The 14,661-nt window shown below is 40.4% G+C and overlaps 1 protein-coding gene across 4 annotated transcripts in view; it reads right to left on the reverse strand.

The window, feature by feature from the left end:
• LOC102235697 (membrane-associated guanylate kinase, WW and PDZ domain-containing protein 3-like) overlaps positions 1 to 14,661 on the reverse strand; it is a 134,242-nt gene that overhangs the window by 12,241 nt on the left and 107,340 nt on the right. For 3 of the 4 annotated variants that reach the window (XM_023335774.1, XM_023335790.1, XM_023335786.1), the window contains exons 9-14: positions 9,324 to 9,524; positions 6,402 to 7,031; positions 2,525 to 2,556; positions 1,640 to 1,910; positions 688 to 782; positions 351 to 543 (exon numbers count right to left, since the gene is read on the reverse strand). In XM_023335774.1, the coding sequence (XP_023191542.1) occupies positions 351 to 543; positions 688 to 782; positions 1,640 to 1,910; positions 2,525 to 2,556; positions 6,402 to 7,031; positions 9,324 to 9,524 (1,422 nt within the window). The remainder of the gene's footprint in view (positions 1 to 350; positions 544 to 687; positions 783 to 1,639; positions 1,911 to 2,524; positions 2,557 to 6,401; positions 7,032 to 9,323; positions 9,525 to 14,661) is intronic. The other variant, XM_023335778.1, reaches the window with a different exon arrangement.

Here is a 14,661-nt window from a genome sequence, read left to right on the forward strand (position 1 = left end):
AGCTCAGCTTTTTAATGTAGCAACAAAGCGACCATCTTATTTCAACCTTTTTGTAAAATAGTTTTAATATCTTTAATGAAATCAAATTAAATCTTCTTTCAAGAGGTAGAGAAAGTGCCTTCAAAGCAGAAAGTCATCGTTTTAATCAAACTTCATTTATTCCAATTTTTTTTTCCAACAGGGAAGTCACCCAGAGCAAATTTAAAGGATTACTGAGCAAATCCCACATCAAAGCTTTTTCCCCGAGGTTCTCCTCTAGCATGCTGATCTGAGGCAAATGAGGAGATGAAGGAACTGTGCTGCGAGTGCCCTCGGAGGAATGCAGAGCTGATTATACACAGCAGACCTACCTGTGTGTGTCAGCTTCCGGCGGACGGTCAGCATGACTTGGCCATTCCTCGCGGCGTTGGTCATCAGTTCCAGCACTTGTTTGTGCGACTTGCCCTTAACGGGAACGCCGTCTATACACAGCAACTCGTCTCCGGCTCGCAAACGGCCGTCCTTCTCGGCTGCACCGAGTGGAACAATGGCGCCGATGTACACCTGAAGAAGAAATCGAAATGATCTGTGCTTGAAAGAGCACATCAACCTGTTGATGTGATTATAAGGAGTTTATATTAACTGATAGTCTATTTTGTTTTTGTTTTTGGAAACTTACTATCATCCCACATAATTTGTGCAACTCACCGGTTGATCTGGCCCCTCGCCACCCAGAACTCTGAAGCCAAAGCCTGACTCTTGGTTCCGTTTGATAAACACATCCAGATCCTTGGCATTAGGTGCTGAAGACAGGAAAGAAATAAGAAGAGATGGAAAGTTTTCACCCTGGTCAAAAATGATTCATTTGGAAAAGTCACACAAATCAAGAAATCACACTACAAGAAAATCAACCTTCAGGAAAATGTGTTTATGTAAATATTTCTTTTTCAAATGTAATAGCACATAATTTATTGTCTGTCAGTAGAATTTTTAGTCTACATTTCAGACTAAATATCCATATATCTTCTTTGTCTTATCTGAGATCAGATCGTGGAACTAATAAGTCCTGGGGGAAACGTAGGTTTCCTGTTCCAAGCTGCACTCTCCAGCTTTCTCTTAGGATTCCCAGGGGGTTCCAGGGCTTGAAGGGATATGTAGTTTATCTTGATTTCCCCTGGGGTTTACTCCCAGTGGTGCGTGCTTGGAAACCTCTGAATGGTGGCATCCTGGTCACATAACTGAACTCAGATATGGACTTCCTAGTTAGCGCCTTGAAATTGGGCTTCTGTCTCTTTAAGATGATTCAGGCACAGCTGAATGAAAGATTCAAGGATTTCTCAAACATGCATGAAAGAATCAAAGCAACACTCCAGGTGTGTTTCAATGAGGGAATAAGATTATAACATGATGTAAAGCTCATAAAAGTCAATTTAAAGGTGAAATTGGTATTGGCAGGTCAAAGTACAAAACTGGAGATTGCTATACTGAATTTGCAAATCTTTATCTAATACTTGAATGTCAAAGCAATTTTAAATCTCCAGAAGAGACTTTTGTAACTTCCAAGTGGGTTTGGATCAATCTCACATATCCAACCAATGAAATATATTGCAAAGCTGATTAGAGAGATGCTCAAGTAGAGCTGAAAAAAAAAAAACCTTACGCTTGCTGTCTAGCATAGCTTTGGACTTGAGGTAGAGCTCAGACGGGTCCGGTTTAGGAGAAGACGACCGCAGGGTGTTGGTAGACACAGGGAGCGCGTTGGAGAGCACCTCCGGCTGACTGAGGGTCTCTGTGCTGTTCGCCATCTCCTGCCGCTGCTGCAGCTGCACGACGGGCTGCGAGGCTGGGTGGGGCAGTTGGTGGGAGACGGCGTGCGGAGGATGGTGGAGGCTGTGCTGGGACGTAGCGTGGGGCATGCTAGCTCTCTCCTGCTACACACAACAGGAGGAAAGGGTAAACAGATGTGCATGTCCTCAGGTGGGTGAAACATCCATTAGTTGTGGCACATTTTCAGATCACTTGGAACATATACGGTTACTGTGTGTAACAAAAGCAACAACAGATCATTTATCTAAGTGATTCAAGTCTAAAACAACCAGGATGAAAATAAATTTAGGATGGATTTCGTTACCAAAAAAAAAAAAAAATCCCTCAAATAGTACATCCGAGCAGAATGATACTGCATTTCACCAACAAAGCAGAGTGAGTAAGCCTGTTTCTGCCTCATCTCCTCTCTATTTTCAAAGCGCAGCACAGAGGAGCAGCACAGTGACAAGCTGTTGAACGAGGCATATTATCTTACAACACCCAAGCACAGGATGATGTTAAGTTGCTGATTGCATGGAGCATGTGTGTTTACCCACACACAGCTCCAGAAATAACCTGGATAATGCAGGTTGCCTGAATAATGCAGCATTGCATGTGGGAGGCAGAGATAAAAGTAAACCAGAAAAAAATAATGGTTTCTATTTTGTAATTAAACAGAAAATGGGTTTTCTATTACATCATCTTTTATAAGAAAACTGATAAAAAGAGTTTTACTTACAGGTTTGAGTGATTTCACAGGAGAAGTTTGACCTGTCGGCAGAGAGGTGAAAGTGAAGGTTAAATCCTTAAGAAAACATAGCTAAAACATTATGAAATATATACCGATGACAAAAGGTGAGAATCATAAAAATCTTAGTTATAGGTTTTGTGGATTTATCCCATTTCTCTGTTCTCACCTTTACTAGATATGTTTTCAGTACTTTCCTCTCCGCTTCTCTCAAGTTTGAAATGGGAAGGGTGTGGAAAACAATGCGTACTATTACCACCAGGGGGCAGTAGGCTCAAGTATTACTGATGTTTGATGTGTAATTATAAGAGCAGGGCCAAAGAAGACCTGGAGCCCTGGGAAAACATCCACCCCTCTCTGGGTGAAACCAGCCACCTGTTGCTGCAAATGCAACCCAGAGGCGCTGAAGCTGTCCGGTTTTTCACAAAACTCATCCCAGAGTGTGGTTTGCATTTGATCAGTAGTCTTTCTGAGTGGTGCTTCACATTTTTTTCCATTTATAGATATTGTAATATTTCCTTGGAAGTCTATCTACTGCAGGGGTGGGCACTCCTGGTCCTCGAGGGCCGGTGTCCTGCAACTCTTAGCTGTCTCCCTGGTCCAACACACCTGAATCCAACAGCTGAATCTCCTCCTAAGTGCAGTCAAGTTCTCCAGAGTCCTGTTAACGACCTCATTATTTGACTCAGGTGTGTTGAAGTAGAGATGCATCTAAAAGTTGCAGGACACCGGCCCTCGAGGACCAGGAGTGCCCACCCCTGATCTACTGTCTTCATTGTTCCTCATTTGGTCCACCAGATGCTTTCCTTGGCTGTTTATCCCCACCCAGTTCATTTACTTTGTTTGAACTATTCAGGTGTGGATTCATGCTTGGACTAATTTGGATTTCCTGCCTCCGCAGCGCCTGTTTGTTCCTTTGTTCAATAAGCTAATTAATGTATGTTAATTCTCCATCTGTTTCCTTCGGTCTGCACATCTGCATTTTTGTTCCACCACAAATAAATGTATTAAAATGTTCAGTATGTTGTATTAAAACATACAACTGTATGTTTATTAAAACAAGTTTATGGTATTAATAATATACAACTCTGGAAATAAATTAAGAGACCACTTAAAATTAACAGTTCCTCTCATTTGACCTTTAATAGGTATTTGTTGGAATAAAATGAACATTGTTCTTTTATTCCATGAAATTTCAAGCAAAAATTTAGCATTTATTTTGCAGAAAATGAGAAATGGTTAAAATAACAAAAAAGATGCAGTGCTTTCAGACCTCAAATAATGCAAAGAAAACAAGTTCATATTCATTTAGAAAAAACAACACTAATGTTTTAACTCAGGAAGAGTTCAGGAATCAATATTTGGTGGAATAACCAGGAGGTTTTCAATGGGGTTCAGTGCAATGGGCTCCTAATTTTTTCCAGAGCTGTATTTATATTATCAAAGACATAAAGTTTAAATGTTTTTATGCTCGATGGAATAAAGTATAAATAGAAAAACATTTTTCTGTAGCAAGGACAGAGATGCTGGTAAAGTTGATAAAAAAAATGAATGGAGTTAAATACGGGAGCAAATAAACAGATAGAGGCTGCAAAAAATAAGCAAATGGGCCAGAGGTCAACCTTTTAGCAGGACAGTGGACCTAAACACACAGACAGCGCTACAATTGGATGGCTAAAACCAAATTCTATTCATGTGTCAGAATGGCCCAGTCAAAGTTCAGATATTAGTTCAAGTGAAAATCAACTTGAAAATAAATGGTCAGAGATGTTCTGTGTCAAATCTCACTGAGCTTGAGATGTTTTTGAAATAGGAAAGAGTAAAACTTTCTATTATTTTTCTTGAACTCCATATTTATTCCTTACTTTGTATTGGTCCATCACATAAAATCTCAATGAACACTGACTTTTGTGTGAAAGGGTGTGAATACTTTTACAAGGCACTGTAGCTTAATTTCATTATGAAAATCTTCACAATTTCCCTTATTTACTTTCCATCATCTGCAATTCTGACTGCTGGTTGAAATTGAAGAAAGTCCTAATCCAAGCCTTTGGGGGTCTTCTGAGAAACCTCAGCAGCATTTCATCTTTGATTTCCGGAAAGCTGTGATCCTATGCTTTCGTAAAGCTGTGACACACACACTCACACATGCAGCATATGCACGTGTGCGATTAATGCAGATACACGACAAACCCCCGGGAGCGTAGAGCAGAACCCGGCTCAGCGCATCTGATATGTGGGTGCAACGCTGATCTCCTGAATCTGGGCTATACTGCACTGCAGCAAAGGCAAAAAAAGGAACAAGCCCTTCAAATCAGGGAAAGCATGAAGCAAGAAGACAGGCGGTGATTACCCACCACGCTCTGAGTCTCCTGCCTACTCTCTTTCTTTCTCTCATGGCAGCAAGTGGTTCAGTGAAGCTGCCATCTCTTCCGAACACAGCTCTCTCCCATGTGACCGAGCTCCACTTCCTCCCCGTTTGGGAAGGTGCACAGTGGATGATGCAGAGCTGGCGTTGGCCAGAGCGTGAAATTGCTTTATTAAACATTGGGAGAGTCCGTGTATTCAAGCAAGACAGGAAGCACACAATCCGTCCTGTCACTTATAAATTAAAACATTGTACACAGTACAGGAACTTTCATCTCCTCTACAGTTGATAGATCTCAGACAACAGGAAGGATAATGTCAGCGTCTCCTCGGGAATTAATTTTGAAAGCAGTCTGGGAATTTTGTATATTGTTTTTTCTTTTTGATGGCAAAAAAAAAAGTGAGTCAAAAGCACAAAGCAGGATAGAAATATGCAAGGGGATTAAAAGGATTTCAGAAGAATTGGAATAAACTGTCACCTTGCCTCCAGGCTTTAACACCTGTGCACTGTCTGAACATAATACTTGTAGATTAACATTCAGAAAGATTTCACAGCGTGTCACAGCTGTGGTGCTAGCAACTTACCACCTGAGTCTACTGGCTTAGCACCAAAATACATTAGATCTGTTGTTTTTGTATCAACCTTGTATCTGCATCCCAGAAACAGAACCAAATACTGAGAAACAGCATTTACCTTCTACACACCACAGCTCTGGAACCATCTTCCAGAAAACTGCCAAAACATTGAGTTCTTTTAAATAAAGACAAAAACCCGCCTTTTTAGTGTTGTCTTTGATCAGTAGTAAGCGGAACAATAATAAACATATTTTATGTATATTTGCTTGAAGATTTTGATGATGGTATTTGACAAACTGCATCATTTATTGTTTATTTCATAATTGTTGACTGTATGTTTTTTAGCCAGGTAAAAACCAGCCCCTTGTTCCACGCTGTGTTTCATATAGAGGGTCTGAACTCTCGCTATAGAGAAACAATTGCTTCCTGGAAGTGTGGACTCTATCAAAGTTTTACATTTTGCCCAACCGCTAATGTTTGTTCATGATGTATGTAACCGGAAATTGCCTACACTGTAATATCAACAACCAAGACAGAAGTGCTGAGCCAAGCAAGATGGCTGTTGATGTTAATTCAATATTTTTAAGTGTGATCAACATGGTCTGAATGGCTTTGTTCACGTTCTCCGCTGCCATTGCTTACAACTACAGACAGACTACAATTCTGAAACAGTATAGAAGATTGACGTGATCATTCACAACTTCTTCTGTTCGCTCATTGACCCGGTTGCAATTCTACTGGAGAAATCCAGGTCAATGGGTGAAAGTCTACACTGAGATGTGAAGTTGGATTTGAATCAAGCGGAAATGGGCAGAAAAGCAATGTCCAGGCTAGATATTTATATGAATGAAGTGAAAGCGCTTTGAACTGCCTTTACACATAAACTTAACTTGAGCCAGATTTCCAAATGTTTACAGCCACTCACCTCCTCTAAGCACCAACACGTTGACCTCGCTGCCCACCGGAAGGTCTTTGAGGATGTCCACTACCTGAGCGTGGCTCAGCGTTTGGACGTTCTGCCTGTTGATCTCCTTGATTACGTCGCCCTTTAGCAAACCACGGCACCACTGGGCGTCCAGGATCATCTTGACCTTCTGCCCCAAGGGGCAGTCTGCGATGGCAAAACCGAACCCCCCTGGCCCTTTCACCAAGGGTACGCTCACTAGCTCCGGCTGTAACAGGGTGGGGTCTGGGCCCTCCTGGTTGTGGGCGAAAGGAAGGTGCTGCTGTTGCTGTGGGTGAGGCTGGTGATGGTGGCGTCCGCCGTTGCTTAGGGCCGGTACGGCAGCACTCTGGCGTGAGAGGTGTCCTCCATCCGGGACTGTGAAATGGGGCTCCTGGGGATTGGAGGAGGATGGGGAAGGGGAAGCTTCTTTTGAGGCGCTGAGTGAGGTTGATGCATCTTCGCTGCTGTTAGAGTCCTCTGGCAGAGGGTAACCCCGACACAAGACCAGGTCCACATACTGGTTGATTGGGATGGACTGAAACATCTGAACCACGTCAGCGTGAGTCTTCCCCAGCACACAAGCCCCGTTAATGTCCACAATGACGTCACCTCGAGGAAGAACAAAGAGATTTCATAAAACTACAGCTGTTGAAAATGCTTTAACATTCTCAAAAGTGAAAAATGGCTAAATTAAATACAGAGCAAATACAATCACATCTATATTTCACTAGTAAACTACAAACTTCAATGTATTTTGTTGGCATTGTAGGTGTCCAACTTTTTCACATCTGATACGATAACAATATTGCAGTTTTGAGCATTGGAAAGTACAGAAGTTGACCCAATGCAATATCAGCACGAGTCATACATATTTTTATTGCTTATTTTTTAGTGTGGAATGCTAGAAAAGGCTTGTTCAAGAGATATTGCACAAACAATAATCAACAACAATAGATATTTTTATGTTTCTAGATGTGCAAAGTTGGAAGACAAGACCCAAAATAGCTGTAACTGTAATCATAGCAAAAGGTGGGTTTTCACAGAAGTGACTCCACAATTTCCAGAATTTTATTGAGAATAATTTAAATTTTCCTTCCACTTTCCAAATATGTTGCTACATTACATAAATGTTTTACCAATCAACAGTATGTATTTGTACATAATTTTATTATGGCAACAGGAAGTAGGAAGGTGTAAAACAGAACAAGATAAATGACATGCTCATTCTTTTCCACCTTCATCTCCCTGTAAAAGCTGGAGCTCTTGTCCTGCCAAACAGCTGAACCGCTGACTGGCCAGCTGGCTAAAAGCCCAGAAGAAGATCCATCCCACCTACACAATCAATACCTTCCCCAAGCAAACACAGCTAAAGTTGCACTCCTTAAATGAACTCCATAAACTAACATGGTGGCTCTGACTCATTATATGGTACTACAGTGTTTTACCTAAAAACATCCCAAAAGGCAAGTGGAATAAACATTCTCCGAGAGCTCCAACACTGCACATCCTGGCATGAATAAATATAGCAGGTCCATAGTGTTAAGATGCAAGGGGAAGTTGTTCCAGTCGAATGCTCGCTGTTAAAACCCAATGAAATTAATTACATTCATCTTTTGGTACAGTCAATTACCCCTCCCTCCCTCGAGGGAAATGAGACAGTGAAAATAATTACTCTCTCTGTTCCACTTTCTCGTTGATTCTCAGCAGCGGTGCTTGTGTGGCGATCAATATTAGTGTTATATGAATCCTAAGGCTTTTTTTGCACAACAGTTATTCAAATTAATTCAGTCGCCCTACATGTGATCACAATGTCCACAGACAAATGAAAAGGTGAAAATCCCTGCATTTTTGTACTACCCCATTGCAACGCCTTTTACTTGAAAGATTCCTGAATGGCTTCATGTAGCGCTCACCCTTCAACTTACATAAGACAGGCCAATTAAAACTGCAATTTATGCTTGGATATAAACTCTGACCGTAAACTATAAACTAGACGTCTGTTTTATTGATGACTTCTTATTTTTATTACTGATCATAACACTGCCTTATGTGATTAAGCAATGTGATACTCAGTGTGAAGTATCCATGATCTACTTTCTTTACAAATGGTTGCCTATACCATATATAAAAGGTCAAGAAAACAGTGTACAAGTCAAATGCACATAATTTGGGACTTATTGTATCTGTTATTTTTTTGTGTCACTACAGTCTCCTTAGACACATTTTCCAACACAAACAGTGTTTTCAAAGTGTTTTATTTGACAGAGTAGTGATCTGGTCAGACAACTGAGCTTTTTGGAAAGCATGAAAAACATTATGCAAGACGGAAAGCTTAAATTACCCTGACCGCATCATCGAAGTGGGGAACAACATTCCTAAACACGCAGTCAGAGCTACAATGGAAAGGCTTAGATAACACTATTCATGTTTTAGAATGGCCTAGTTAAAGTCCAAATCTAAATCCAAATAAGAATCTTAGACAGTGTTTTAAAACTGATGTCCAAAGAGACTCTACATAATCTGACTAAGCTTGAGTTGTTCTGCAATAAAAAATGGGCAAAGACCACCATGTCTAGATTTGCAAACCTGATGCGAATGCACCTTAGCAGACTTAATTGCAGTGAAAAGTGGTTCTATGATTCAAGAAAGGAGGTTTGAATACAAATCCACACTTTTTCACATCTTTATTTATAAAAAGAAATTGTGAAAACCATGAATCTTTTTGTTCCACTTTACAATTATATGCTACTTTGTGTTGAGTGGATAAAATATTTCAAAGTCTAAACAGTTCACCAAGAACTGAACCTTTTGGAAGGCTCTTTAGATCAGTCTGACCTCTGACTGCTAAACAGTTGGTGTCCAGAATTCAGAGAACACTATCATTGCTCTGAGGAAAGTTACCTGGGGCAATCTTGTTGTCATGTGCTGCAGGCCCATCAGGAAGGACGTTTTTGACTTGAAGGAACTCATCCGGTCGGTCTCCTCCGATGATAGTGAACCCAAATCCCAGCGGGCTTTTTTTAAGTGATGTCTGCAAGATGGAACCCTGCAGCTGAGATGGATCCCGAGTGAAACCACGCAACCCTGTAGCAGGCTCCTCTTCTGTGGAGATATATGGAAAAATGGAAAACAGAGATAGTAAGTAGAGAATGCAAAAGGTGGAAAGGAATTTGATCCCAACAACACACTCACAGCAGTTAGGAGGGAGACCAGTTTCCCGTTTTGTTTCAAGCTCATCTTTAACCACACATTTTAATTGTTTACTAAATGACGACATAAACTGTTGTTGTTTTGCAAGTCAAACCTGTATTTTTGCGTAACTGCAAAACACATTAATGCCTTATCCATTTCTCCTTTTAGCATTCCAGAAATTATAACCAGAGAATCACTTCACACATTTACTGCACGCATGGTTCATGTACTGATTGGCCGACATTTAGTTGAACAGTGAAGGATTTTATTAAAAGCTGTGGCCTGTATCACGAGCAAACAAATCATGTAGAACATAAAATCATATCAGAATTCTTGTTGATCTTTAAGACACAGCTTTTTTATAGACCTACAAACAACTCATATATAGTATCACATTTGACATTCCCCAACATGTAGACCTAACTTTCAACACAGGTTTTTCCACTGTCTCCAACTGGTTCTGGGAGCCACATCTTTCCTTATTTGTTTTCACCTAGTGTAGGATTTCATCTTAGAAATATGCGCCAAGAACAACCAGAGGTCTAAATTCTCTCAGTTTGAAAGGTGTTGTCTTTCCCATACACCATGTAAACACAGGATGCTAAGAATAAGGCCGAAATAATAAAATGGGATTTAGAAATTGCTCTTTACACCTGACTGTGACACACTCACCTGTCATTAATGAATGTGTTAATATTTAGCAAGACTGCAAGATTCAAGCACAACCCTAATACTTACATATTTGTAGAGTTTTCATTTTGCAAATGTTTATACTTCAATATTATTGCTGGATTTGCTGAGGATCCAAAACAAGTTTTTCTTTCTAGATGTATTTGTGAAATAAAATACAAACAAAGTTTTTGTTGTGCCTCAAAAACACCAGCAGACACTTCTAGAAATTTGATGCAAATTTAGTTCTAAATTAAAGTTCATATAGTATACTGTATATGTGCACCAGGTAATCTTTTTGTAAAGTCAGTTTACAATGAGATTCTCATAAAAATAGGTTCTCGTAAAAGAGCAAATGGCTACAGAATGTTTCTGTAAAATGATGAGCTTCTCTTTAATCTGCCATCTGTCTTCTTCATGATTGCATTCAAGCACCGACGACCTGCCTGACAGAATATCGCTCACTGATAGTAATTATACAAACAATCAAAGAACCCTCAGTTTTAATGCAAGCTCAATCAAATCTTTTATAAAGCCAGTAAACATCCAAACATTTAAACATCAATATGCAAATTGGAAGGCAACTTGGGGTTAAGTGCCTTGCCGAGGGACACGTCAATATGTGGGGACAGCTGAAATCGAACCCACAACCTTTCGATTGCAAGACGAGCCACAGTGGACCTACTGCTTAAAGACAAATTTGAACCAGTCTTTTATAATATGAAATGATTGAGCAACAATCAACTTCGAAAAGCTCCACAAACTAGAACAAGCTGTATAAGTTTGCATTTATTGTTGACGGTTAATTTACTATTGATTTTGTCTAATCAATATAGGGTCAAAATAAGTTTAAAAATATGTTAGGTTTTTGGTTCAACTGGATTAAGTTAGAAGTCATTCCATACATTTAATTTTAGCCTGTCTCAGGCATTAGGAAATGTGTTTCCTAATGCCTGATGTGTGTTTGGGTTTCTCATTTGACTGAAATACTCCCACAGTATTTAACTTTAAACCATCTAAGCCAAACTGTCACCTTTTGCGATCCAAATTGTATGCATAGTTTTGCTCCTTTGTGGACTAGAAAAATATAACAATTGATTCTTAAAAGACTAAAATAATACGCCGTCCCTGCCAGTTACGAGTGGTAAACAATTCAATCGTGAGATGAATCTGTTTTGTTTTCCCTGTAAACTTCATAGTAAGTTTCCCTTGTGATGCAAGGTGTTGATCATATGAGGCAACTTCACAGAAGACAGGAAATAAATTCTATTGGACTATAAGAGAGAGTGGAGAAAGGGAGCCAGATGAGCCAGAAAGAGACAGAAAAGTAATAGAGTTAGCCTTGACACAAAGAGGTGAATCCTAACTAAATCCTAGGCTCCTCTTCCCCTGTGAGAGCGCCAGTTATTTGCTGGGTCCCTGCAGGTCGGGCTTTGTTCCTGCCTGGTTCCCACACTGATAGACAGCTCGACATCAATCTCATTACAGGGGCAGCGCAGAGAGGAGTCCTCCCTGCCTCCCACACCACTCTCTCTCTCAGTGTCGTAGTGTCATGGGATTTTGATTTGCATAACTGCACTGCAATTGGCTTATGGACGTGACTGTTTTTAAAGTGAAAAGCAGAGACAGGTCGCGCAGAATTATATCGACACAAATACTTTTGAAGGGCCCATATACATTTCCAAAATTCCACAGTCCAACTTGAATTTATATCAGATATTTCTATTGTGTTAAAGATTTAAATCAGTGCTGGGTGATGTAACTTTAAAATAAAATCCCAGATTTTTTTCATACCAGATTTGCTTTTAATTGATTTTTCCCCTCGCTTTCCTTTCTAAAAAATAAATTAAAAATGACAGAAAATATTTTCAAAAAGTGGCTTTTATTTCAATCATGCCTACTTGAGTTGTACGACACAGTATCAGAGCAAGGCTACAAGAATTTTGGTTTAATTACAAAAATATAGTCATAATTTAAAAAGCTTCAGAAGAATAGATATGATGTGACCAGTTCAGTTCATGTAGTTCTTTCTTTGAAACAGACACAGTTGGTTGCATAATCATTTAAATGTCTCTATTGCAGTACAACTATATTCAAACAAATTTAAACTGGAAAGTATATTTGTCAAACAAGATGGCCACCCTGTGCATGCTGACATCACTGATTTATGGAAATCCAAGGAGTGCATTGATGAAAAAAATCCAGATTGTCCAAAAAATGCATAGTCAAAAACCAAAAATTTGATTAGTCCATAAAATTGATTTATCAACTTTACTAATTTTAATACAGAACTTGGATGGAGTTTTGAATAATAACCAACATAAACAGTGCTCTTGCTCACACCTACTTCAGATACGATCATATTTCCTCAGATTAGAAATAGAGTTTTGTATTCCACACATTCATTGACTTTTTAAGATGGAATGTGAACCCTAAATTTAGCTCAACGGGCCTTGCAGCTTGTTTTGATGAATGTTAAAACGTGTCTGCTGCAGGTAAAACGCTCAACCTGCTCAGTCATGTTCCCGCTGTGCCTGAAAAACTATTTCCTAAATGATCCCCATTAAAGCAGGATGGACACAAACCATAGCTGGAAAGCAGAGGCTACAAACCAAAGCCATGTTTACACGGCCCTGATTAAGCTGTGGGCAACAATGGGACAGTCTGTTTTCTCAGGGGGGCGAAGTGATTATGTGAAATGTCTGACAGGATTGTCAGTGCTGTAATTATGGCCTGAGTGCAGTGCCGTGCTCCGCTCCTGTGCCCCGTCGCCATTGTGTGACAGGTCAGCTGAGGCAGCCTTGTCAGAATCACGCTCAAGAGCCACCTCACGCACGTTCACACTGGCCATTAATTCTCATTAACGAGGGTGGGAAGGTGCAGGGTGGGCAGTTAGAGCTGGAGGCGGCGACAGTGGCACACAGACTGCAGAGAGACTCAGCTATGGGAGGTGGGATCTGCGCGCAGCAGACTGAGGCGGACAGATCTGTCCGAGGGGTGTCTGAAACACAGAGGCCGACTTGAATACTAATACGGACATGCTCTGTGTATGCACACTTGGAGGACCGTAATAGCTCCAACTCCTTTTACAACACGGGGGCCTTCATTTATCAGACTCTAGTGTTTACGGTGCAGCGGATGATTATATCAGTCAAGCTGCAGCATTCCTCGCATGTGGGACATGAGAAGTAGCAGAAAGGCAATTTATGACAATAAGTCACACACAACTGCAGTTACCCCTCTGTCCTCCCATTCCTCTTCCCTGGCACCCTTACTCTGGTCTGCAGAGATCTTTAAGCAGCTGTGAATGACAGGGGGCTAAAGCAGCATTCAAAAAGACCTCAGAGCCTTCCCTATTTCATATCTACTTGTCAAAGTGAATTCTGCCGCCCAGTGAAGAGTCCTTTCATTATTCAAATTGAATATCATAGCTTCCGAGGCTATAAGCTGTTTATCAGCAGCCTGTCAACTGTTAGAACATCCTCAGAAGACATTTCATCTTAAAGCAGACGGTTAAAGGGCTCCCAGTGTTTGGATAACACACATAATGTGATGTTTTAAGAAGTGCAATGATGGAACATCTGTGTTAACAACGCTGTTGTCCACGCACCAGTTGTTAAAGCAAAACGTGCCACGTTTTCGCATGTCACTAACTATACTAATCAGCCGCAACATTTTAACAGTTAAAGTAAAAAAAAAAAACTGAGGATTTCTTACAATTTTCCTTGTGTGGAAATGAGCAAAAGTGTCTGTCCTTGAACATTTTTTTCAAACATTAAAATGAGGAAGAGGAAGAATGTAAGCAACTTTGACAAGGCCTGTAGGGGTTAGAGTCCACAGTGATTACTTAACTAAATAGGAGGGTAAAAATACATGCAGCCAGGGCCGGCCCAAGGCTCTATGATGCAGTAAGCAGGGTTTAATTTGGGGGACAAAGTTATTACATACTTATTTACAATCAGTTACAGTGTGCATGAAATGTTCACCCCTAATTTTCAATTCATCATATCAACAAGTTCATTTCAGCCGACTGTGTCCAGGATCTGCTTCTCTTGGTCATGATCCATATGCAAATTGTGAGCTTTGCGGTTAGGTTCAGCTCTTTCTGCCACATCACTGCAGATGAATCCACAGTTTATCTATTAAATTTTCTGCTCTATTCTGGACATGAACGCTTGAGGCAGTTTGACCCCGACCTTGAGTTTTCAGTTGGGACTAATGGACAATAATTAGAAGGAGTTTAACATCGGAAAGCAACATAAAGTCTTCTCCACATGGGGCCACCAAATGCAGGGAAGGATGCAGAGATCAGGTGCAGAGAAGCAGGCTGGGAGGTGGAACCACGTGAGTGACAATTCACATTTTCAGAATCTGGCTC

The sequence above is a fragment of the Xiphophorus maculatus genome, chromosome 1, assembly GCF_002775205.1.
Source record: "Xiphophorus maculatus strain JP 163 A chromosome 1, X_maculatus-5.0-male, whole genome shotgun sequence".
NCBI lineage: Eukaryota > Metazoa > Chordata > Actinopteri > Cyprinodontiformes > Poeciliidae > Xiphophorus > Xiphophorus maculatus.